This window comes from Sturnus vulgaris, chromosome 22 (assembly GCF_052056855.1).
Source record: "Sturnus vulgaris isolate bStuVul1 chromosome 22, bStuVul1.hap1, whole genome shotgun sequence".
Taxonomy (NCBI): domain Eukaryota; kingdom Metazoa; phylum Chordata; class Aves; order Passeriformes; family Sturnidae; genus Sturnus; species Sturnus vulgaris.
The window spans coordinates 4,082,449-4,106,069 of NC_142264.1; the positions used below are offsets into that span (position 1 = coordinate 4,082,449).

The following is a 23,621-nucleotide window of genomic DNA, read 5'->3' on the forward strand; positions in this document are numbered from 1 at the left end:
ATTAATTATTCCTTTAGTAATAATGGAGATGCATGGTTTAAATAATGGCACTTTTAACCAAGTGAAATGGGCTGTTGGGACAAGATGGATTCCAAATGTGTTGGTTCCTGACTGAACTTGTGGGTTTGGGTGCTGTGATGTTGAGTTGGTGTTGTTAGGGTTTGAGTTTGTTCAGTGGGTGCTGAAGAGGCTCAGCCCTGAGGGACTCCAGGCCCCAGCAGCTTCTGGAGGGTGAGAGTGGACCTGGCTGGAGCCACATTGAAGTAGAGGCATTGCCTGTGGTGAGGCCCCAGTTTGGCAGAGCACTCAAAGCAGGTGTTTGAGTTCCTTCACACAGGCAATGGCTTTGCTGAATCAAGCACTCATGGGAAGCTTTTTTGGCAAAGAAACGAGGACTGATGAGATATTACAGATTTGATATCAGCTAGGATATGGCTGCATCCAATCTATTTGTCTATTACCTGCAGGGAAGGAGCCTGTCCTGCCTTCCCTGTGGGGCTGTGCTGGTGTGAGCACTGTCCTGTTCCCGAGGATGGTGAGAACTGTGCTGTTGTGGCCCTGACATGGAGCAATGAACAGGCTGAGACAGAACCGTTTCTCTCATATTTATGATTTATTTGGCTGTATCTGCATTAGATAACTCTGTAAAACCTGAGGCAAAGTCCATTTCCTGTGGAATCCCAGGGTCCAAGGGCTGTACCCAGCACGGTCCTTGCTGTGGGAGCCCTCTGGGGAAGGGGACCACTAGCAGGCACTCCTCAATGGGAGGCACTGAGAGCCTTTTTACGGGAGTCAGGGTCTCGAAAAGTCCTGAGATGAGGCTCAGCCTATGAGGAAAGGAGCAGAGAGAGGATTGGTTACAGCCAGGAGCCAGCCACAGAAAACAGGCTGAAGCACAGACAGGGAGGAGACTGCAGACTGCACAAGGGCTCTTGCCTGACTGGGAGATGTTGCTCCAGCTGAAGTTAAACACTTAACCTGCTTAAAATGAGGAGTAGCTTTCTGATTGACTCCAGGAGATTCTTATCCTGCTCTAGCAACAAAACCTTGTCACTTTATTATGCTGTGTTTATTGTCTGACATTTTCGAAGGCTGCCATGCTCTAAAAGGTGGGCCCTGAAATAAATGACTTTTCCTACAACACAGGAATTGGGTGCTTCACTGAGGGGCCAGTTTGGGCTCAGAGCTCCCAGAGAAGTCCCTGGTGAGGTTAGGGGCTCTTACATGACCTGTCCTAAGAACACAGAAGCAGCAACTCCCTAGAAATCACCTTTGAGTGGGGACAGGGTGAAAAAATGCCCGTGGCAATACACAGAAGGGAAGTAATCTGGGGGTAGAAAGGTCCCAAGGCCCTTTGGGGTGAGCAGAGGGGCTCACACACAGCTGTGTGAGCACAGGAGATGCAGTGAATGAGACTGGAGTGTTTTCCACGGGGGGCCATGGGCTCTGCCTGCCCCAGCACAATTCCCTGTGGCACACATCTGCCTCGTGTGGCTGTGCTGAGCTGCCTCCTGCTTCCCCCACCCTGCTCAGGCTGGCTGGATGTCAGGTTTTGCATATGTAAAAATACAGAGCAGTCTTTGCCCTGAAAAGCTTGCTAGTGATCTCATTAATCAAGACAAACAAAGCATATTTAGCTATTCCCCCTCTCTGGAGGAAGGCGTTCAGGTACTTAAATATGCATTTGAGTGCCTAACTTCAGACAGCTGTTTCTGGATGGTTTTGCTTTCTCACAAACAGCAGCAGTGACATAACCCCTCTTGGGGAGGGAGAGGTGGGGAAGGCAGAACCAGGGGCTGCTGAAGTAGGTGAGTAACCCCAGAGAGCTGGCAGGGACAATCCCTGGTTGTTCCAACTCCAACCTGCCATTAAAGATGCAGCAGTTTTTCCCTTGCAGCTGGGAGTGTTGGAAAAATCCAGTGCTTGCAGGTAAGGACAGCTGAGCTGCTTCTCTTGAATGTGTCTCTGCCTCCCTGCCATGCTCCTTCATCCACCAGTGCTGGGAACTGGGCACAGGGACATTTCTGCCCGGGATGGGCTGGGTGCCATAGGAGAGGAATCAGCAGTTTATTCACTCCAATCTCAGTACAAAGCTCCTGGGTGAGAAATGTCCCACTGAGCCACAACTGGCAGTAATTAAAGTGAGCAGAGCCTTGTGGAAGTTGTGAGAGATGCCAGCTCCTGCCCTCAGCATGAGTGAGTGAGAAGCACCAGGTGCAGGACAGGGGCAAGTGCTATTTTAAAAAAATGAGAAACCCTCCCAGTCATTAGAGTCCAGATAAGAGTGTCCTTGGGTCAAAGGTCTTATTATGACAGAGACTGGTGTTGAACAGTCTATGCCAGTGATGAATCCTCATCTCTGATTCTTCTAATTCATATTTTAAATGATGAGCCCAAAGGTACCTCCTCTAGAGACAGCTGATGATCTTTGCCATTACTCTGCTGCAGTTATGGGTTGTTATGGCAGGATTTTGTCTGGAGCAGTGGCTGCAGCAGGACAGGAATATGGTTTGTAGGAAAAAGCTGAAAGGTTTTCCTTGCAGGACGATGGAGCTGCCATGGGCTCCAGCTGCTGCTGAGGAGCAATGTTTTGCTGCTGTTCATTGCATTTGTTATTGGCAAATGAAAACCTGCAGGACCCTTGCAGCTGGGACATTGTCATGTCAGTGTTTGCTTCACAGAATTAGAGGGGCAAGAAAAATAATTACTGCTCCTAAAACTTAAATATGTGTTTGGTGGGTATTTAGACTTTCACAGGTATAATAATGTGTTAAATTGGAGGGTACATTAAGGCAGGTGTGTTAATTGAGGGATGATAAATGGCATGTGAGATGTAGAAAGGCCAAGCTGCTGCAGGGAAGTCAGAGCTCCCCTGATGGTGGCAAACCCCAGAGACTGAGCTGGGCACTGTGGGTGCCAAATAAGCTCAGCTTATGAGGGAGAGTTTTAGTTACTAGAGCTGCACTGAATGGTTTGTGGTGACTTAAGAACCCACAGAAAGGTCTGAAGCAAGCAATGAGCAGCACCAGGCTCTCCTCCTGGCCTGGAGGGATCCATGGGGATGTCCCTGCTCCTCTCCCAGCACCTGCCTGGCTCTGCCCACCTGCTCCCAGGCAGCTCCCCAGCCTTGCACCATTTTTCACTTTAACAACAGAGCTGCACCGGGACTCGGCCTCGTTCCTCCATCATCCATTTGATCGAATCCTTTTAGCGGGTGACAAAACACTTTCCTGTGCTCACTTTACAGGAAACCAATCTCTATTCTTTTGTTTTTTGCTTTTTTTTTTCTTTCCCAAACCCTCCTTCATTTACAGGAGTCTAACAAATCCTGGGGCTTATTTTTTTTTCTTCCAGAACAATACAAAACAGTGGGTTTCCTCAGGAAAGAGAGGGAGGAGGGAGTAAAATAAACAATATAGAGAGGGGTAGGGTGTACACACTGATGCTCAGCTCGCCGAGCATCCCTGTACAGACAAAAAAAAATAAATAAAACCCACCCCGCGCGCGCGCACACGGAGATGCAAATTATTTTATTTTTTTTATTTTTTTTTTTTTCCTCCGCGAAGCCACCGCTTGTAAAAGCTTGACAGAAAATAATGAGAAACACTAAATCTTTTATAAGGTCAACACTCAAGCAGCTGTCAAACAAGAAAAGAATTTAGCGAAAGATCCGCAAAAAAACTTCCATCGCCTCATTAAATCCAACAGGGCCGGGGCCCGGCGTGGTGAGGAGGCACCGGGGCGCCTCCGTTTTGTGTCAGTAATTTGCGGTGGAAGGAGAGCGAAGACGAAACAGCCAGCGCCGAAGGGGCCTTGGGGGAGGCTGGGGAATCGTTAGTGCGCCAGCAGCGGCCCCGGCTCCTAATTGGAAGCATTGGGCATTATCAACGGAGGATTTGCCTCGGCTCCCTGACAGCTCTCTAGGCCTGGAATGATAGCCCACTTGTCAGTGTAAAAGACCATTAAAAACAAACCATTTTGATTTAATTGGAGGCGGTGTGCTGGGGGCCCAGGTGAGGCGCTTCATCAGCCGATGTTGGCTGCTGATGCCTTTTTCCCCCTGTATTGATGGCTTTTTTTCTTTTTTTCTCCCCTCCCTTTCAAAAACTGTCTAGGAAAGAGAAAGAGGTGCTGAAAGATCCTTCACAGCCGCATCCAGAGCGGCTTTCAATAGGGTTGTCAACAAATGCCATGACAAGTTGGAGAGAGGCAGGTGCTTTTAAAACAGACGTTATTCTGTCCAAGATGAGCTGTGCTCAGAGGTGAGCGTTGGATTATTAGGGTTACAAATAATGTGGCTTTTCCTGCCAGCAGCGTGCTTAACTGGCTTAACGAATGGGGTTGATTTTTCTCTCCCCACCTTTCTAAGAACAGAGGGAAATGCAGGACAAGGGAGCCTGGGCTAAACGATCTTTATTTGCTTCAAGCCCAGGAAGGTTTCAAACAGTGCTTAGCAATTTTTGTCTGTATTTAATGTCCCATGGAGGTTTGGGTTGTTTTGTTTGTTTTTTTTTATTTTTTTATTTTTTTTTTTATTCCTCCCTGAAAATAATGACCACAGATATTTGCTGGCGTTCAGTGGTCATTTGGTCTGGACAACAGCATGAGGAAAGAAGAATTAGCCCACTGGAGCTGTAACCTGGTGTGTGCCCCCCACCTCCCTGGCAGATGTTTCAGGGTCACACCAGAGCTGGCAGCTTTCACACTGATCTCATGTGCTTCACATTTGAATCCTGACCCTTTTCATGCCAGGCAAGTTTTACTTAAAGTTGTCGTGATAAATAGCTTCTCTGTAGAAGTCAGAACAGGACCATGAATGAAACCCCAAATCCATTTAAAAAGCATTCCCATGGAGTTGTGCACTGGAAGGAATAGCTCACCCATAACCCAACACAGAGTGTGTGGTTTCACCCTGCCACAAGCTGTGAGCACCCAAAATCTGTTCCTTCATGGGTGAGAATCTCCAGAAGAGCAATGGGAATTGGTTGCCAACTGTTCCTTGTGCTGCCTTTGGATACTGGGGCTTGGCTGTAGGTGGAGCCTGCCCTGGAGATGATCTAGGCTGTACAGCTGCACAGGAAGGAGCTGTTCTCCTGTGTGAGTCAGGAAATGTCCAGAGCAATAGAAATGTCAGAGGAGTGATGGTCACTCTGTCTCTGAGGGAGACACAAAGAAGTGCTGAGCATGGCAGGTAATGGTTTTTACTAAGAGAGGCTCAATTGAGGTAAGATAGAAAAGTTTTTACAATGAGGATGTTGAAATACTTGGACGTGTTGCCCAGAAAGGTGGTGGGTGCTCCATCTCTGGAAATATTCGAGGTCAGGTTGCATGGGGCTCTGAGAAACACAATTTGGTTGAGGATGACCCTGCTCACTGCAGGGGAACTGGACTAGATGGCCATTAAAGGTTCCTTCCAACCCAAATATTCTGTGACAGAGGGCAGCATTGGGTGGGGTGAGAGGTTGAGTGTCCACAACAAGGGATACTGGGAAAACCTGGATCATGAAAATGCTTTGCTGTGATTTGAGCAATTGTATTGCTGCAATCTTTGGCTGTGGAAGCAAAACAAGAAAACCTCCAGAATCTGCACAGAAATGCAGTGATGGTGACAGGGCCCAGAGCCTGCAGTTACCCATGGAAGGGCTGTGAGGTGACAGCCCTGCTGTGGGCCAGGAGGGGACGTGCAGGATCGTGCCCAGGGCAGTTGGGTCTGTGCTGTCTGTTTGGAACCCTGCAGGGTGTTGTGGTCTCTGTTTGCGTTGTGCCTGCCACAGGCCAGTGATGCTGCTTTGGATCCTTACTGCAGGGCTGGGAGCCACCAGCTTGTGTCACCTGGGCCACTGAACAACCATCAGCTGTCACTGATTTTAATTCTTTTTGGTCAGCCAAAATCCCAGCTGAAGGGAGGATTGATCTGATAGTGTGGTGACAGGAAGCTCTTGAACTCATTGTTTTATTATTTAAGCACTATTTAGGCCCTAGGAGAGGAGTTTTATAACACTCCAAGTCCCAAAAGTTTTTCTGCCCTCAGAGCCAGGAGGACCAATGCTGCACCTCAACAGCCAGCCCTGTGTGCTGTGTTCATCAAGCTCAGGTTATTTAAGCAGAATCTGTGGCTTTTCTGACAAGACAACAGCTGCAAGATTACATGAGCTGTGCTTGTCAGTTCAGCTCTATAGACAAAAATAGAGGTAAGGCATTAAAAAAAAATGCGGAACATTTTTGTGTGTACGTGTTAAACCTCACCTGTTAATTCTGACGAAGGATCAGGCTGTGAGCAGAAATCGGATCCCTGGTGAGAATCAAATTCCGGAGCCCAGAATTTTTGCTGCAAAGTTTATACAGTGGGGATTCCTCTAATTACTTTCAGTGGAAATTTACCTGACAGAGCTTTCCCAGGTAATGCAAGGCGTACGCGGGAGAGCCGCTCAGCCGTTGACAGAGCCTTTGATTTTGTGCCAGGTTGCAAATTAAGTCTTTTGCCAAGGTACCCGAACACTTGCTCGTCAATTGCTTATCGCTTATTCATATCGCGCGTTTCATCTGCTCGGGGAGGCAGCGAGCAGTGACAAAAGTCTTGTCCAAAGTTGCTGCATTTTCTTTCCTTCCTCTTGCTTGGTCAAGTAAACAAGCCACCTGAGTGTCTCTGAGAGCTGGGATTCTCTAATGAGCAAAGGAAGAACCCTGGTGTGTGTCAGTGACAGCAGGTGCACGGAGCTGTTTTGACACATTGGTGAATTCTTGTCCTGTGTTGCTGCTTTGTTGCTACCTGAGTTCTTCTTGATTTGCTAGAGCCCTGGAAATATATTGGGGGTGGCCAACATTGGCTTACTGGTTTGGATAGTGACATGGAGGTGGCTGGAGCCTCACCCTGGCCTGGCACAGGTGGAGATGCTGCATTTGGGCAGAAATGTCCTTTCCAGGGTTTGGCTGATACAATTCTGCCTGAGCCAGCAGGTGAGGAGTGACACAGGGACACGATACATTGGAGCCTGAGAGAACTGGGACTGTTCAGTCTGGAACAGAGAAGGCTTTGGGTGACCTGAAGGGAACTTAGAGGAAAGATGGTGCAAGACTATTTATAAGAGCCTGGAGTGACAGAACAAGGAAGAATGGGTTCAAAATGAAAGAGATTAGGTTTAAATTGGATATTAGAATTTTTTTTCATGGTGAGGCATTGGAACAGGTTGTCCAAAGAAGCTGTGACTGCCCCATCCCTGTGAATGTTCCAGGCCAGGCTGGATGGAGCTCTGAGCTAGCTGGTCCAGTGGAAGATGTCCCTGCTCACAGTGGGGGGGTTGGAATGAGATAATTTTCCAGGTCTATTTCCAATGCAAACCATAATTCCAATCCAAAATTTATATCCATGCCAGGTGCCTGAGAGCACAGTCCCCAGGGAATGCAGTCCCACATCTACAAATTAAGTTTTGGTGCACAGTCCCAGCCATGATGACAAAACCTGAGCCCTGGAATTTTGTCACTGCAGGCAAAGCAAGGCAGAGGTTGTTTGCTTTGGCGGGTGGCTGAGGAAGAGAAGGGAAGTAGAAACATTTTGCTGAGGTGAGTAAGGAGTTAATGTCTGCTTGGTTTAGTTAAAAAAATAAATAAACACTTAAATGCAGCAACTTTCCCTAATTTCCCTGCCCATCAGGACAGGACTGGTTCCCTGTGACCTGCTTGTGTTGGGGCCCAGGAGACCCCAGGCCAGGTCAGACCTGCAGAACAGACAGAGCAGAGCACCCAGTGTGGGAGAGCCTGTAAATCACCCAGTTAGCTTAACAGTGTGGGCCATTATTCTAAAGCAGTGGGGCTGAAACCTAAATCCAAATGAAAATACAGTCAATTTGTCCATACTTTACTGACTGAATGACTATGTAATGTCATGCAGCTCTGGCAATGCAAGGAGCAAGCAGATGCAATTAGTGGGGAGGGAAAAGCTCCTTTGTTTTCTGCTCTTCTACTTCTTGGGCAAGCTTTTGTGGTACCAGGGACTGAATGGACAGCCCAGTTTAAGAGCCAGCAGAGATAGCCATGCTGCTCTCTGTAAGGGGTCATGGTGGGAATAAAAACCTTCTTGATGATTTTTATGGGCCTAAAGGAACAAAATCTCACCTTCCTGCTGCCCTGTTTTGGATTATAACTCTTTCAGTGGCTGGGTGTTACTCTCCTCAGGCCCAGAGCAGTCCAGACTGAAAGGGGTTATGCCACATGATGTGACTGAGTGACCAGAAGGATGAGTGGCTTGGGAATATCACACTCCTGCACCCCAAACTGGTCTTGGATCACATGGAAATAAAGTTTAAAGTGAGGTTGTGGTAAGGGCAATGGAGTGTCTGGAGTATTTCCCAAGCCATGAGCATCTTCTGCATTGGTCAGAGCAGGACCAAGTCACCAAAGACTGGTAGGAATATGCAGATGGAGCCTGCTAACAGGCTCTCTGTGAAGTGACATTTCTGTGGTTGCTTTTGATATTTTTCTTGCACAGTAGGACGAGGGTGTTACATGGATTAAAGGCAGGGTTTTGGTTGATTGTCACCTCAGTAAAGGAGGGATGGAATTTGACTCCTGGAGTTCCAGGGTTAGGTCAGTCTGGCTTTCAAAACCATTCAATCACCTCTACAGAACCCACCTTTAGAGGAGTAGTTAAAGAACAGTTTTGAGACCACCAAATGTCTTTGGGAACCCTTAACTTCTTCCAGGTTGTTATTGCTTTTAACTGGGTAAGCATTTATGGATGTTCAAGAGGAGTTACTTTTCTATGGAGGAAACCATGCACTGCAGGTCCAGTGAGTAAAAAATTCCTTGATCCAAGTTCTAACGTGGGCTGTGCCTGTTAGATGTGCAGTGAGGAATGGCAAACCCTCCAGGGTAATGCAATGAGAGAGGAGGAGTATGGAAAATCTGCAGAGGCTGTGCAAAATGAGGTGTCCCTCCTCCCTGGATGCTGCTTCTGGGAAGGAAGGGAAAGGGAGAAGAAGAAAAAGGAGAAAGAGAAGAAGGAAGGATTTGGAGGCTCGAGAGCTGAGGCAGGAACCCAACCACAGCCATGGATGAAACAAAAGGGAAAGCAGGAAGCAAAACCCAGGCTGAAAAATGAACAGTGATGGAAAGGTCTGGGGTGAGAGGAGCTCTAAAGAGGAGGCTTGCCCCAGTATCTCGTGTGACTCTCACAATCTGTTTAACAGCGATCGGTCATGTTCTCTCGCTGCCATCGCCGCAGCAGCAGCTCCGAGCTGACAGGCAGTGGGGATAAATGATTACTGACATATGCTAATCGGGCACTCTCAGACAGGACAGTACAGGAATACATCAAGGTGGTGCAAAGCGCATTTCTTGGGCAAAACTCTCCAACTTGTACAAGCAAATTACTTTCAGGAAATCACAGGGATTCTTTGCTGTTTTAAACAGTGGTTAGAAATCAACAGCATGGCAAAAAAACCAAAAACCTATCAGTAGAAGGGCCAGGACAGAGTTGAGAGCTTTTTGCAGTGGTATCTATCAATGCCAAATATAATTTTGGCCATGTAAACTCCCTTCAAGGTTTCAGTGCTTTCACTTTCTGGTGTCTCCTTTCCATTCCACTGGTCCAGCTCTTTCCCCTTCTCTCCTAAAATTCCCCCTAGCTCTTCACTGGAGCTTCCATATAATTTACACCACAAACAAAGCTAATGGAATTCCAACAAGTACCCCAGTGCACAGCAGGTTGCACAGATGAATTCAGGGAGGTGTTTAGATCCTATCACTAGAACAAGAAATCTTAACCTTAGCTCTTATTTGGATCAATTAAAAGAAGTGTCACACACATCTATAACCTGGCCAGACCCTTTGCTTTGTCTCAGGGTGAATATTGTCAATCAGGTAGTTTAAGAGAGGTATCAAGAGTGCAGGCTTTCTGGAAAGCTCTAATCCTGGGGTGGAAAAGCTTCTTGAAACATCTGGTGTGGTTTGAATTAGTTATGGTGAGAGCTAATGAAATGGCAGGTTCCCAAAATGCAGATGTGGCTGTCCTGCTTGTGTAGGGCATTTGTAGAGAAAAGGTCACCCCTGTACTCACAGCGAGATACAAAAAGTTGCTTCTCATCTCAGGAAGCTCATGAAAGTGCACATACGTTAAAAAATGTTATCTGGGCAACTGCTGCCTCTCTTCCAGGGCTTATGACTGGCAAAAAATATCTCACCCTGATGATGATGGGTGAACAAATTTGGGACCGTTTTAATGTCTGGGTCACGGGGAGCTCGAAGTTAAGAGCCTCATTCATTGTGTGCTAAGGATCTTATTGGGGCACTGGGCAAGGTTAGAGAAGATCCCTGACTTCAACCAGGTGCTTGTAGAGGCTCAGAAAAGCTGACTTTGCTCACGGGATGGGTTGTGGGGGGCCCATACCTTCTCGAAGCGCCGTGGGTGCCAGAAGGATTCCTCCTTCACCGGCAGCGGGTGCGCGCGCAGGAACGAGGTGCGGTTCTCACGCACCTCACCAACCTGCAACTAAAGAGAGACAGAGTGGGCTCAACAAGCCATGCACATCAGCTCTGTTCATGCAATACAGTGATACTGGGATGGATGAGGCCAAAAGTCACTTTGGGCTGATGATCACAAGTGCATGATCTGGGAAGTTTTCTGTATCCATGCAGCCAATACTGATAGTTATTACTGTAGTTAAAACACATGAGCAGCTGTCAGCTCTCAGTCTGTTTTATAAAGCATCCCAGGAAAGTGACTGCTGCCCACTGGAAGCCCAGTGGCCTGAGCTGCAGCAATGGCTCATCCCTAACTGGGAAAGCCACTTCCAGCACCCCCACCATGGTGGGGTTTCCTGGCTCTCCTGATTAATTGCAAGTCACAGTGCTTGATAATCCCAGCACAAGTCAGTGCAGGTACCTGGTGAATGTTCTGGCTACTGCATGAAACCCTGGGAATCAGTCTGCTCTCTGTGGTCTAGGATACAGGTTTGTGTTGCTTAACTGAGTAATTGGTGGCTGCAGGCTTTGGGAGCTTGATAGAGGCAACTTAGTGATTAAAAACATCAGTCACTAATAGATAAAGTAGGGATGCACTTTCTAACATCCCAGGCTGGTGTATTCATAAAATAGCTGCTAATTAAGGACACTGTATTCCTGCACTTCAACTATAAAGCATAGTTTGTGATGGCAGTAAGCCCATTGAAATGGGTCATTACCATATTAGCCCGACTCTTCTTTGAGCCATTAACTAATAAAACAGTCATTGGCTGCTTTTAAATGATATTACAATGCTGGTGTGTTTAACAGCACAGTCTTACACTCCAACACTGCTGTGGGTGCTGCATCAACCACACCGTGCCAGGCTCAGGGCTGGGGCTGTCCCTTCAGCGTTTGCTGGTTGTTCCTTTGTTGTGGCCACTGTCACAGGTAACCTGAGCAGAGCTGATGTCCAAAGGATGGCCTGTGGGGCTCCTGGCAAGGGGATGCTCATCTTTTGTTAGGCTTCATCAGCCTTTCAGTAGTCAGGGGGATGATTTCCCAGCTGAGAGCCCTTCCCAGGGCTGGGAGCAGCCCATCTGTCCCCTCGTGGGGTAGGGCAGTGGGGGGTTGTGCCCAGTAGTGCTGTGTACACCAGGGGAAAGCATTGCTGGACTATTCCCACCTTCTTCTTCACTGGACTGCGCTGGACAACAGTCCGGGCTCTCTGGTGCTCCATCCACAGCTCCTTGTATCTGTGTTGCATGATGTCAAAAAAGGGAGTGGAAGGCCTGGAAAATATTGAAAGGACACCAATGTAATCTTTGCCTCCTCATGCTGGTTCACATCTCTGCTCCTAGAAAGTGACTGGTAAGAATATGAATAAAGCCCTGCACTGGGAAAGGCTTTCTCCTCCTCAAGAAACCTCAAACCCACAATCGTTTGCAGTGAACACACCACAGCCTGTACACACCTGCGGTAACCCATGCCAGGCATTCCCCAGAACTGCAACAATTCCTTTCTTTGCACAAGCTTTTACAGGGCAGGTTTCAGCAGCTCTGTCTGAGCCCTGGTGTGCTGGAAGGACCAAGGGACACCACAGGCTGCAAATGAACTTTAGGCCCTGCTAGAGCTTCAAAGGAGCATTTCCTGGCTGGTACCCAATGGAGCAGCTCTGGCTGGATTCCCTCCAGGGGAAGAACCCCTGGGTGCCAATTGCGTTGTGCTAAAATAATGCTGCTCTTGCTATCGAAATCTCTGATATGGTGCACCAAAGGCTGCAAATGTGCAATGATGGATGGGATGAGAGGAGTAAGTGCTGTCCTAAGCAGTCTGAATAGGGCTAAAAATGGACCCAATGCAGATGGTCAGGTGTCTGCAGCAGAGAGGGAGCTGAAATGCTGAGCCCTGGTCTGGTGCCTCAGCTGCACAGAGCAGGTGTACTTGCCCCTTGAAAGAGGATTCCAGGGAGCAAGGAGGAGACAGCAAAGGGGAGGAGCTGCACATGACCCTGGTTCTAGAAAAAGAAAAAAAAGGCAGCTGCCTGTTGGCCAGTGTCCTGTTCAGCTGCTCTGAGCTGGCATTAACCTGACCAAGTTGTGGCAAAGCTGCAGCCTGAAATTGTTGAGCCTTGCTCCTTGCAGGTGAGGACACTTCATCAGCCACCATGGGAGGCAGACGTGGCAGGGACAGTGGATCACTAATTCCTATGGTTCTGCTGCTACTCCTTTCTCGCAGAAGCAAATCTTGAAGGTAATGAAGGATCTCAAGCTCAAGTTTTATTGATCCTTGTCCTTGCACACGTTCCTGAGGAGGGACTTTTCCCATCTTGGCAGAAGCTGATGGCTGTGGAGCTCTCACCTCTAGCTCTGCTCCCACCTGTAGCCTGCAGAGCCCTCAGCTGCAGCTCCCATAGCAGAGCCAGGGTTTTCCCTGCCTGTCCAGACCAACTGCAGGACACTGGGGACTTGGGCCAGCTGCTGGGCTGCTTCTGGGCCACCAGCTTCACCTCTTTTTGCAAAGAGCCCGTGTGCCACACAGTGAGCTGGTGCTTCGTGCTTTATGGCAGGAGTGGGTCCAGAATTGACAGCTGCCAGCTTTTAGCAGCCTGGAGAATCCTTGATGATCACCGAGGGCGCCAGCAGCCTGTATGCAAATAGTAACTCTGTTTCTTGTTCCTTCACCCCCGTGGTGACTTTTATTACTTAATTATTGCACACCACATGCTTCAAAACAGCCTAATCTATGGTCGTGTTTTCTAATGATACTGGATGTGCAATCCAGCAATATCCATCCCAAGGGGACATTCATATCAGAGGAGACATCCTTCTGCAGGCCTCCTGTTTCATAGATCACATGCTGCAGGGCTTTTCAAGCCTTTGCTTGCAAATCAGCTCTGCTGCTCCACACCGTTATCTGGAGACACCCAGTGCCAAAGGCAACGCTGACATTTACCCTTTGTCCCCTCTTCTTTGCCCTCCTTCCCTTCCAGTTTGGCATTTCATGCTGATCAGAGCCAGGCAAAATATTTAGAGGGTTAAAAGATGTGGCAAGCCAGTGGTCGAGTGTGTTATTTATCTGTTTGGGTCTCCAGTCTCGTAGTGTGGTGTAAATGTTGGTATTCCTGACACAAGCACAGGGTGAGCATTGCTTGTTTGCTCCTGTCCCTTTGCTCTCCATGGCAGCTTTCCTGGTGTGCAGGAATAGCAGGAGGGATGCAGAAAAACACTGAGCCTTTGTGTGTAGTCTTTGATTATTGATTTCTTTTTTTTTTTTCTTTTTGGAAGTTAAATGTGTTTTCACATCTCTATGGAGGTGACTTTTACCATCTCCAGTGGACCAGCCAGTTGGTGACTGATTAGTCCACAGCTGGCCTGTAAGTAAATGCTTGAAAGGACACATTTGGGTTGATGCTCTTCAGAGATCCTTCCCTGCCGTGTGATTAATCGCATTTAAGTCCTGATCCAGCAAAGTATAGAATCGTGCCTGGAACGATGCAGGCGTGAACTGCCTCTCTCAGATGGGTGGGAATGACTCGCTTATCCATGTGAGCCCTGGTGGGGCTGCAGGATGTGAGGCTTCATCTCTTCCTTTGAGAGAAACACAGAGAGTGGGGAAGAGCAGGGGTTATCAGGAACACCTCTTTAAGGTGACTGGAGAGATCTCAGCGAGGCAGCTTTTCCTTTGTAGGTCAAAGCCTGACCTCAGCAGAGTGGACGGGGAATTTGGCCCCGATATCGGCGCTGCTTGGCAATGTGACAGCTCTTACTTGCAGCTGGCCTTTGGGAACATGTCCTTTTGCCTTAGTGGTACTTAAAGACAGGGATCAATGGCTTGTGTGTTCCCTTTCCTTTTGTCACCCTGCCCGCATGTCGCTCCTGAACAGGGAGGATTTTGCTGCCGCTGTCTGCGGATGCTGCGGGGAGAGCAGGGGGAGCATCCTCTGGAAATGCTTCTTGCACATTAAAACCCATCTCGTTCAGAGTAAGTCAGATCTCCTTGTTTTGGCACAAGCACCCTGCCACAGAAAGGAAAGGCAAAGAAGTTCTGATAGGATGTAACAAATTATTTATAATTGTAGGGGGAAAAAAATACTCATCTGCTTCCTTTTATAGTCAAATAGTTGGAGCCACTTCTAATGCTGACATTTCCTAAATATTTTAAAATTTATCTGTGCACATTTTCAAAACTATTATCCCTGAAACAGTTCCTGTCTCTTTAATAGAATCTCTCTAATTTACTTTCAAGAGTCAGGCTACAGACCTATTTTCAACTGAAATGACAAGCACCTGCTAACTTGGTTATACAATGTGGAATTCTAGTCTGCCAGACATCTCCTGGAAAAGAAGCTGCAGCCTCCTAATAGGCTATTTTACTGTGAAAACAGTGTTAAAAAGTATAATAAAGTATTAACAATATTAAAATAAAACAGTGTAGACCTTAAATGAGCTACAAACTAGTTAAATCTATTCCATTCAATATGAGCCTTCAGTGCTTTGCAGCTGATACCTCAGAGCTGGGATTTATCTAAAATGAAGGCACCAGGGACATGCAAGAGAAATGGTAATTATAATTTGCAAACATTAGGCTGACACTTTTTTGTGTATGTGTGTATAAATCCTGACAGCTGTGATTTGTGCCAATGCCAAATAGTGCTCCAGCTTGAAGGGAAGGGCTCACTTTGTGGCAGGCTGTCCTCAGAGCAGCAGCTCATTAAAACTTTGGAGAAGGAGAAGTTGCCGAAAACAGGAAGGCGTCAGAACCATCTGAGAGATTTTTGGTACACGCTTGTTGAAAGGCGTTTGAGAAGAGAGCCTTGGGTCTGACAAACTGGAATTTTAGTACGCCTCCCCGTTCACAGTGGGGCAAAATAATTGGTCATCAGTGACTACTAATTTGGTTTAGTAGCCAGAGGCATTTTTTTTCTTCCCAGAAAATCAATGACAGTGCCGAGGTCTGTTCAACGTGATTCAGCTCAAGACGGGTCCTCATTTAGCTCTTGATGCTTCTTCCACTGGAGACAGCTATTTTGTTAAAATGAAATTAAAATCTATCTATAATACTCAGCTCAGGGAGCCGCGCCCGTCAATGCCATGCTGCTCTTGAGGTTTCAAGGTTGTCAGTCTCCCCTCAAACTTCTTTTCAAAGGTTTATATATCAGCTGCAAAAAAAAAAGGTACTTGGCAAAAGTGGATACAAAGGGCTTTGCTCAGGAAGGGGTTTTACACCAGCTTGAAAGGTGCAATCAATTTGATTGCTATGTTCTGTTGCGAAAGGATAAAAACTTGACTTGTGAGTGCTTTTTTTTTTTTTTTTTTTAATCCTGTATAATTCAAAAGCACGTAAATATTTTAGTGCAGACCTCAGCCCGTGGGGTTTGTGTGTGGCTCTGCAGCCAGGGCAATGCTTTTCCTGCTGCTGGTCAGGACAGGGAGCAGAGCAGAGGATGGGTGCAGGCTGTGGCTCTTGGGGCTGTGCCCAGAGCACTGCTCCCATCCCAGTGGCAGCTTCCAGGCAGCAGGATCTGGCCCTGCACGGCTGCTTATGCAACAGATCCGTCACAGAATTGAATTTGTCCCTGCCTGTATCATTAAAATTGTGTTGCTGCACCATTGCCTATGCTGAAACTTTAACCCTTCCTTGAAAGGTTAATGAGGTTTCAGGGGGGTTTAGTCCTTGTTTCTGTCCTTCTACTGAAGATGTGCTTTTGCTGCACAGTCAGGATCTGTCTTTGGGGCCTTTGGTCCCTCGGGAGACTTTTGGGGCTACAGGGTACCACTTTTATATTCTTTATTTGTGTCTTCATGCTGGGAAGGATTTGTCCTGTGATAGAAGTGTCCATACAGAACCTCCCCGTGGCTCGTGGTCAGGCCAGCAGAACCAGTTCCCACCAGCTCAGGTTGGTTTCTTATGGAACCATTAGGGCTGGAAAAGACCTTCAAGATCGAGTCCAACCTGTTTGTTTATGGGAAACAGTTTGGTCTCTAGCACCTCTGGAGTGTGGGGCTCCTTTGGGCAGCTACCAATGATATCAACTTCAGCAAATAAAGCACAAGCTGGGCTCTGTGATTCTGTTTGGGGCCGTGGGGTACCCCCAATGTAGACATTAGTCCCTCTGCCCTGAATGGGGGCTGAGAGCACAGGAAAATTCTGTTTTATGGCTCCCTTGCAGCGCTGTGTTGCCTCCCTGGTTACTGATGGGCTGCAGGTAGCAATCTATCTGCCATTAATTTGTGTGTGTGTGTAGCCCAGCAGGAAGCTGGGGTATGATTACAGCTCTGGCCCTTGTGCGAGAGCCGGCACAAGCCCCGGCATCCCCCTGCAAACTGCCGGGCTCTGCCTCGCCTTAATTGTTCCCCTTTGGCCCCTGGACCTGTCTCTTCTAACAAGGGCTGCGAGGAGGGCCGAGGTAATTGAAGCACTTAACCACACTCCCCAGCACTGCCTCCTGCAGCTAATTAGGAAAAAGGACCGCTGGGCTCTTCATTATTTCTTTTAATTGTTTGTGGGTTTTGCATAAGGGTGAATGGCAGAAGAGGGATGTGCAGTTAGTGGTGAATCCTTGACTTTGAAATTTGGATAAAAGGTCACTTACAATTTGTTAAGGCTTTCACAAGGGTGAATTCAATTAGGCTCGAGGTCCCTACACACACGTGTGTGGGTGTGTTTGTGGTGGCAAGATGAGCTGCGTGTGAGTCCAAAGGCTCCTCGTTTTCCTAAACAGCTTAAGCAATACACACTAAAGTTATGGACCCGTTATAGCTTTATGCTTCTCTAAATAGGTCCTGGCAATAAACTCATGGAGAGGCCCAAAAGATCATTTTTAAATGATCTCCACTTGTCCTTGCTTTCCATTAACTATTGAAGAAAATAACAAGAGAAAAAATGGTAGAAAACACTCAGGGACCAATTTTTTTTGCAGTCTTCGGGCCGGCAAAACTCTCAGTTGCAATAGTGGGTCTTCCACCCGTGTGGCAGCTGTGGGATCTGTGCCTCCAAAGCACTGATTACTCTGAATTTCTGAAGCTTCTTTACAATCCTTGCAATTTGGGTGAGGAAATAACAATATAAATTATTTCACTGCGGGCAGCCAATGAGGCAGTGGCTTCTTCTAAGTGTCAGAGGATCTGTTATTTTGCTCAGAGGGCTCATATGTATAGAACAGTAAAAAGAATAAAATCCATTGTAAACATGCACTTTAAAAGATTTATCAGATGCTCACAGCTGTACTTAGGAGTACACATGGTTACAAGAGCACCAATTTGCTTTACTATTCCCTCCCAGGCCGAGTGAGATGTTTGCTTGCACTGGTCCTAAAAGCACATACGGAAACGTGTGTCTTGCAGTGAAGATACCAAACCAGCTCTTGCCCATTAAATAACTGGCTTGACAAGCTGGAATTTGTGTGCTAGCATTGATTTTAGGGTTGGAGATGCCCTTTGGCTGAATTAATTGAAGGTTATTTAGGTTTGTCTTCAACACATTTGTCTGCTGTTATCTGCTGTTATCCTCTGAGGAACTCGGGTGGGATGTGACTGTGGGACAGAGCTGTTCTGCCTGGAGCTCCAGATCTGTGGCTGAGAGTGAGAACAGTGCTCAGTCTGCCACCATCAACAAATGCAAAACATCCCAATGAGTGAAAAACCTAGGAAAAAAACCCTTCAACGCTGAGCAAAAGAAATCAAAGCACGAGGTCTTCCCCTTGACCTCCATCCCATGCTTGAATCTCTCTGGCTGGGTGGGAACATGACTTTGAAAGGAAAAGATGTTGAGGGCTGAAAAGCATTGTTTTCACAGAAGGGATTCTGTGGTTATTCCCCCTGACCCAGGTTTTCATTGCACAGGCTGAAAAAGCAAAAGTTGACAAAGAAAAAGGTTCACTTGTGATTAGAAGTAGCTCTGGATGGTAAAGTTTTGGAAGAAATTTTTCAGCCGGATATAATCAATGGAGATAAACCCACAGACCACAGCCAGTCTGTGTGAGAGTAAATGACTTTCCTATTCAGTGTAAACCAATTGGTAATAAGGGAATCTAAATCTGTCCTTCAGATCTCTTTTTTCCCAGCTCTGTGGCTGATGTGCAGGACCTGAACCTTATGCCAAACCATGACTTGGCTTATTATTTTCTCTTAAACCATCGGCCTGAAGCAGACAGAAACTCTTAGATTAAGCAAATAACCACTCTGGAGGGGAATCAGCATCTTCATGGTGCACTGAGGATTTTTGGAAGGGTGTAACAGGTCCTTCTGCCCAAGCAGCTGCTGGGGCACGGCGCAGGCAGGTGTGGCTGGGAGCTCTGCAGTAACAATGCGACCACATACCCAGCCTGGAACGTTTCCAGGAGAAGAAAACTATTCTTGAAATAGAAATTCTTATCTTAGCAGTGTGAGAATGGTGGCAGAGGCACAAAGTGCCTTTCACTGTGGAATTGGATAGGATGTGCAATTATCTGAGCTGATGGGAGTCCTGGATTTTTTTAACTTGGTTGCGTTTCTCTGTCGCCATGAGCCTGACAGTGATTCCAGTCACTGTGTTATATTTTTACAATGTGTTTTGTCAGTCCTCAGTGTTTTTTGTTTTCTTTTTCTGGAAAACTTTTTTTCTCCCTAATCTTTAGGATTTTGGTAGCTTTATGCTCTTTGGCTTCTAATGATCATGGATCAGATGCACACTTGCCATAATATTCCATTTTATTGCCTGTCCAACTTTTCCTGGTGAGTTCTTTCCAGTAACACCCTCTGCTCTTCATCATTATTTCTTTCACATCTTTGCAGCTGGTCTACATCTAGATTACCTTTCTTTCCACAGCCATGTATTAACGACCTGAAATGTTCTTTAAGTATATAAAAAATAAACCTATCAGTGGAAATATTTCAGCACCTCTTGGGCAGCTTTCTAAACTTTGGTCTGACTGTGTCCAAACAGCAGAGAGAGTTTGGGTGGAAAGGCCACTTTCTAAGCAGAGCACGAGCATAGAAATCTTCCTTCTCAGGGAAGCTGAAAGATTGGGATGATTGCAAATTATTCCAATTAAAGAGGCGGTACTGGGTAACTGATGTCCTTGGCCAAGTGTAACAATTTGAAGAAGAGAAATTGCAGTGACCAAACACTTTAGAGAGGTGAGTTTGCTGCAGGAACATGATGAAAACAGCTGCCAAAGGATTAGGAGCCGTTTTAGAGAATGGGAGGTGGAATGAAGGCAGGAGATGAAGACAGAAGGAAAATGGGCTGTGAAATTCAGGAAAGGGACAGTTGAAGCGAAGGCAGACAGTGGGGGGGACCCGGCAGGAGCCCTGGGGATGACAGAGTGCCAGGGAAATCCTGCCAGCACACCCAAGGTCAGCCCAACCTCCAGGCCAACTGCCAAGTGCATGGCAGCCCGTGGGAGGCAGGGTTATGGCCATGCAGGGTTTGGAGCAGGTACAGGTGCAGAATGGCAGAGGATGGCACTGGCTGTGCACTCCTCGTGTCCAGGAATAGGTTCTGGGGTGTAGCAGGCAGATTTAGGATGCTCACCAAGAGGTGATTGGAAGCTTTTCTCTCCAAGCAAGCCCTGGCAGTGCTGGGCAGTGTGTCCATGCTGAGGGTGCACTCTGCCCTGCTCACTCCTGGGGACAGAAACAGTGCTCGGGGTACCAACTGTGTGCTGGAGTGTTCTGCCTTCAAACTCCTTGTGCGACCTTGCACAGATCAATAGCATCTAAAATCTGGCTGTAGACAGCATCCACGTCTTTGTGTTTACTTCTCGTTCCAAAAATGATCCTTTAATGTCTGCTGATTTCAGTGCACAGTGAAGCTCACTCTGAAAAGGTGCTCAGGAGGATAAATGCAGGTCTGGACACCTATTAAGGTTTCCAAATGCACCTTGAATAGCAGGCTGGAGTGACACCAGTGAAGATCCTGGAGGTCTTCACAGACCCTCTGTGCCTTTAGGTCTCCAGTATCATCAAACCCCAGCACACTCAGTGTCCTCTAGCCTCCACCTTGTAAAACAAGGTCATTATTGCAGAGTTTGGAGGCTGGATACAGCTGTGGGGTTATTTTAAATGAAAAGACCTGAGAGGACAGCAACCCTCAGCAGCTCTGTAATGTGTTGTGCACAGAGCACGTGGATGGGGTTTAGCTCCTGGAGGGGACTGTCAAAGATGGGAGTTTTCCTTGGAAGATGAGCCTGTGGAGCTGTGTGTGGTGGGGAGGAGGGCTGGGAGAGGTGAAGCTGAGCCTGTGTGCTGTTAGCCCAGCCCAGTGGATGTCCTCTCCTGCAAAGTGTGGTTGCACAAGGCAGCTCCTGTAGAGCTCAGAACTGGGGAGCATGAACTGGGGGAGCCTGGCTGGAGGATGCCCCACGGGGGACCCCAGCACATCCTCGTTACTGCTGACCTTGGCACGAGCACTGCCTGCTGATGGATCGGCTCCGGGGCTGGACAAGCCCCTGGGGAACCACTGCATTATCTGTTATGTCCCATCAGTGCCTCCCCTGACCCCTCCCAACTCCGAATGCCACAGGCATCGGGGAAGGAATAAATCTCTGTCTGCTACTGAGAGAGAGAAGGGAGCGGGAGCAGGAAAAAGGAGAGATGAAAAATGTCCTTTTTATGACTCTCACAACAAAGCTGGCCACATGATTCTTAGAAAACATTACTCTGGGAAAAGGGAGGGAGAGAATAGGGGGAATCAGCAAAAAGCAGCAATGCTTCTCTCCCCTGGAAAGTGCCCAGGGGGAATTATAGAGGGGTATGGGTGACCTTTGAAGGTAAATATCCCAAGAAAAGAAAGGAAAGAGGCCTCAAAGCTTCAGAAAGCTTGCTGCAGTGTCTGAGGCTGCCTGGTGAAATGCTGCACACACCGTGAGCAGAAAGCAGAGGCACAAGTGATGTGAGTTAGAGCAGCAGCAGGGCCAGGCAGTGATTAACAAGGCACTAATAGCAACCACAGCTTTTGTGCTTGTTTCTATTTGGGATGATCCAGGGGAGCTCCAACCTGTGAGTTTAGGGACGACTCCTGGTGTCTCCAGGAGACAGAAGCCTTTAGCAGCACAGCCCAGGGCCTGAGGAGGGGCTGGAGATGAATTGCCAGGGCTTGAGAAGCCCCTTGCCCATCACCCACCGACCCCAGCCACGTTCCTGTGCCAGCTGCTGAATGATTTGGGTTCCCAGAGAAGCAGCCCAGCCCTGAGCTGTGGGCTGGCACCAGCTGCAATTCCCACTGTGCAGAGAGAGAGCTGCACCAGGGCTGTGGGTGCAGACTGGGCAGGGTCTGCACTGGGGTTCTGGGCTGTCCCAGAGCACCCCATCATCAGGCTGGGTGTCTCCAGATGCTTCCAGTGCCATGGAAAGCACCTTTGCTCTCTGGCCTCCTCAGCCACACTGTGCTGGGGGATGACAGGCAGGTGCTGTTCTTGCTGGAAAACTTCACTGCACCCCAGATGTTGATCACATCTGGTATTTCTTAAAGACATGAAGTGCTTGGAGTTGTGAAAAAAAATATTTGTCACTGTTTTCTTCTGCCCCCAGACTAGCATATGCTTTTTACTTGAGAGCACCTTGTCAGGTAGCAGCACTGAGATCACAGTTAGACAGGGCTTAGAGTCCAAACCCAACTGAAATCCATGGACAACCAGGTCATTTTTAGGAAGATGGGTCTTGCTGAACCTGAGCTGTGACCAGGGACCAGCTTGTCCTGGGAATGCTCACCAAAGCTGGTCTTTTTAACTTGCCAGTCATGGAAAAGTGTGTTAACCTCCCACTTTTACAGAAAAGGCTGTAACAACTCCTTGATAATCCCAGTAATTCGGTTTTATCTATAACGTGCTTTTAAAGTAAAGGGATAAGTACAATCAGTCTGCATAAAAGGTAGCTATTAAGGAGCAGGCAAGTTGTACAATAATAACTTTCAATTAAAAGCCCTTTCTCACTACTTCTGCCGTTGTGGGGTCTGCAGATTTTCCTTAAAACTTTTGAGGCATGCCTGGGCTTGTTACAGGCAGCCATTTAACCTCCGTTTATGAAGAAATAAAGCAAAATTGATGTTGATTTTGCCCTACATTGGGGGATACTTTTGCAACGTAAAAGCCCTTTTGCCTGCAATTTGCAGAGCAGCCCTGTCACATCGGTGAGGGCTGATACTGATAAAGATAAAGCTTTATAGCTGGGGCATTTGCAGCTAACAGCAAGCTAATGCTACATTTTCATTTTGATGCAATTAATGTTAATGTCTGCTACGAAAATTGTCATTAAATACCATTTTAAAATCCATTCAATTTGCATATGCAAAGCCCATTTACTATCATGTAAAATACACGGTGCCATTCATCATGTCTTTTCTCTAGAATTTGTAGCTGTTATTTTTCTGGTAGTGATTATTATCTAGCTCTTAAAATAAAACCTAATGTCTGGTCCAGACCTGCACTGAGCAAGAAACCCCCCTGGGCTCCAGCAGGACTTCCAGAGGCTTTGAGCACTGGTTTGTGCTGGAGTTGCACTGGCAGGGAGAAGCTTTTTTGCCTCTATCCTGCTCTACTCCCAATTTCTGCCCAGTGCAGGGCAATGAGCTAAGTGGGAGAGAGCAGGATAAAGAACTTGAACTGATCTTTAACTCCACCAGAGCATTTCAACCAGTGCAGACAGATAGAAATGTTCTTTGCCCTGATTTTCTGACCCTGGGATGCCAATTTTCTGGCTGACATATTCCTTTAGATTAAAGGCTTGGCATTGAAGATATTTTTAAGAGGCTTCAAGCCCTTAATACCACAGGTAAAATGAGGCATGTATGTTAGATTCAGGTAGTTGATTATCTGGCACAAGTGTCACCAGACATGCATGTGATGCTGTGACTCAGCATGTCCAGGTTCAGGACCCTTCTGTTTTGGGGACTGTGGCTGAGATTGAGGAGAGATGTAGGTGTGAGGGTAGGAAAGGATAATTTCGTTCTGAGGAGGGCCCAAATCTTCCCCCTTACCGTGGTGGCCTGCCAAAAGTCATGCCTGGAGGGATCTTGCCACCATATCTGAGAATATTCTTATCTTTGCAGCGGATGTCCATGTACTTGTAGTACAGAGCAAACTCCCGGGCTTTGGTGCAGCCTTCATCCACAGCCCTGCTGCCCATGGTCACGAAATCTGGGGGCATCACCCTCTTATGAGGCTTGGCCTTCACTGAATCCCAGTGGCCTATGGCTGGAGATGG

The 23,621-nt window shown here is 47.4% G+C and overlaps 1 protein-coding gene across 1 annotated transcript in view; it reads right to left on the reverse strand.

Moving 5' to 3' along the window:
- Window positions 1-594: 594 nt before the first annotated feature.
- CFAP77 (cilia and flagella associated protein 77) overlaps window positions 595-23,621 on the reverse strand; it is a 56,557-nt gene continuing 33,530 nt past the window's right edge. Inside the window, exons 3-6 of the mRNA XM_088177492.1 lie at window positions 23,395-23,611; window positions 11,624-11,729; window positions 10,385-10,486; window positions 595-827 (exon numbers count right to left, since the gene is read on the reverse strand). Of these exons, the coding sequence (XP_088033618.1) occupies window positions 759-827; window positions 10,385-10,486; window positions 11,624-11,729; window positions 23,395-23,611 (494 nt within the window). The 3' untranslated portion in view covers window positions 595-758. The remainder of the gene's footprint in view (window positions 828-10,384; window positions 10,487-11,623; window positions 11,730-23,394; window positions 23,612-23,621) is intronic.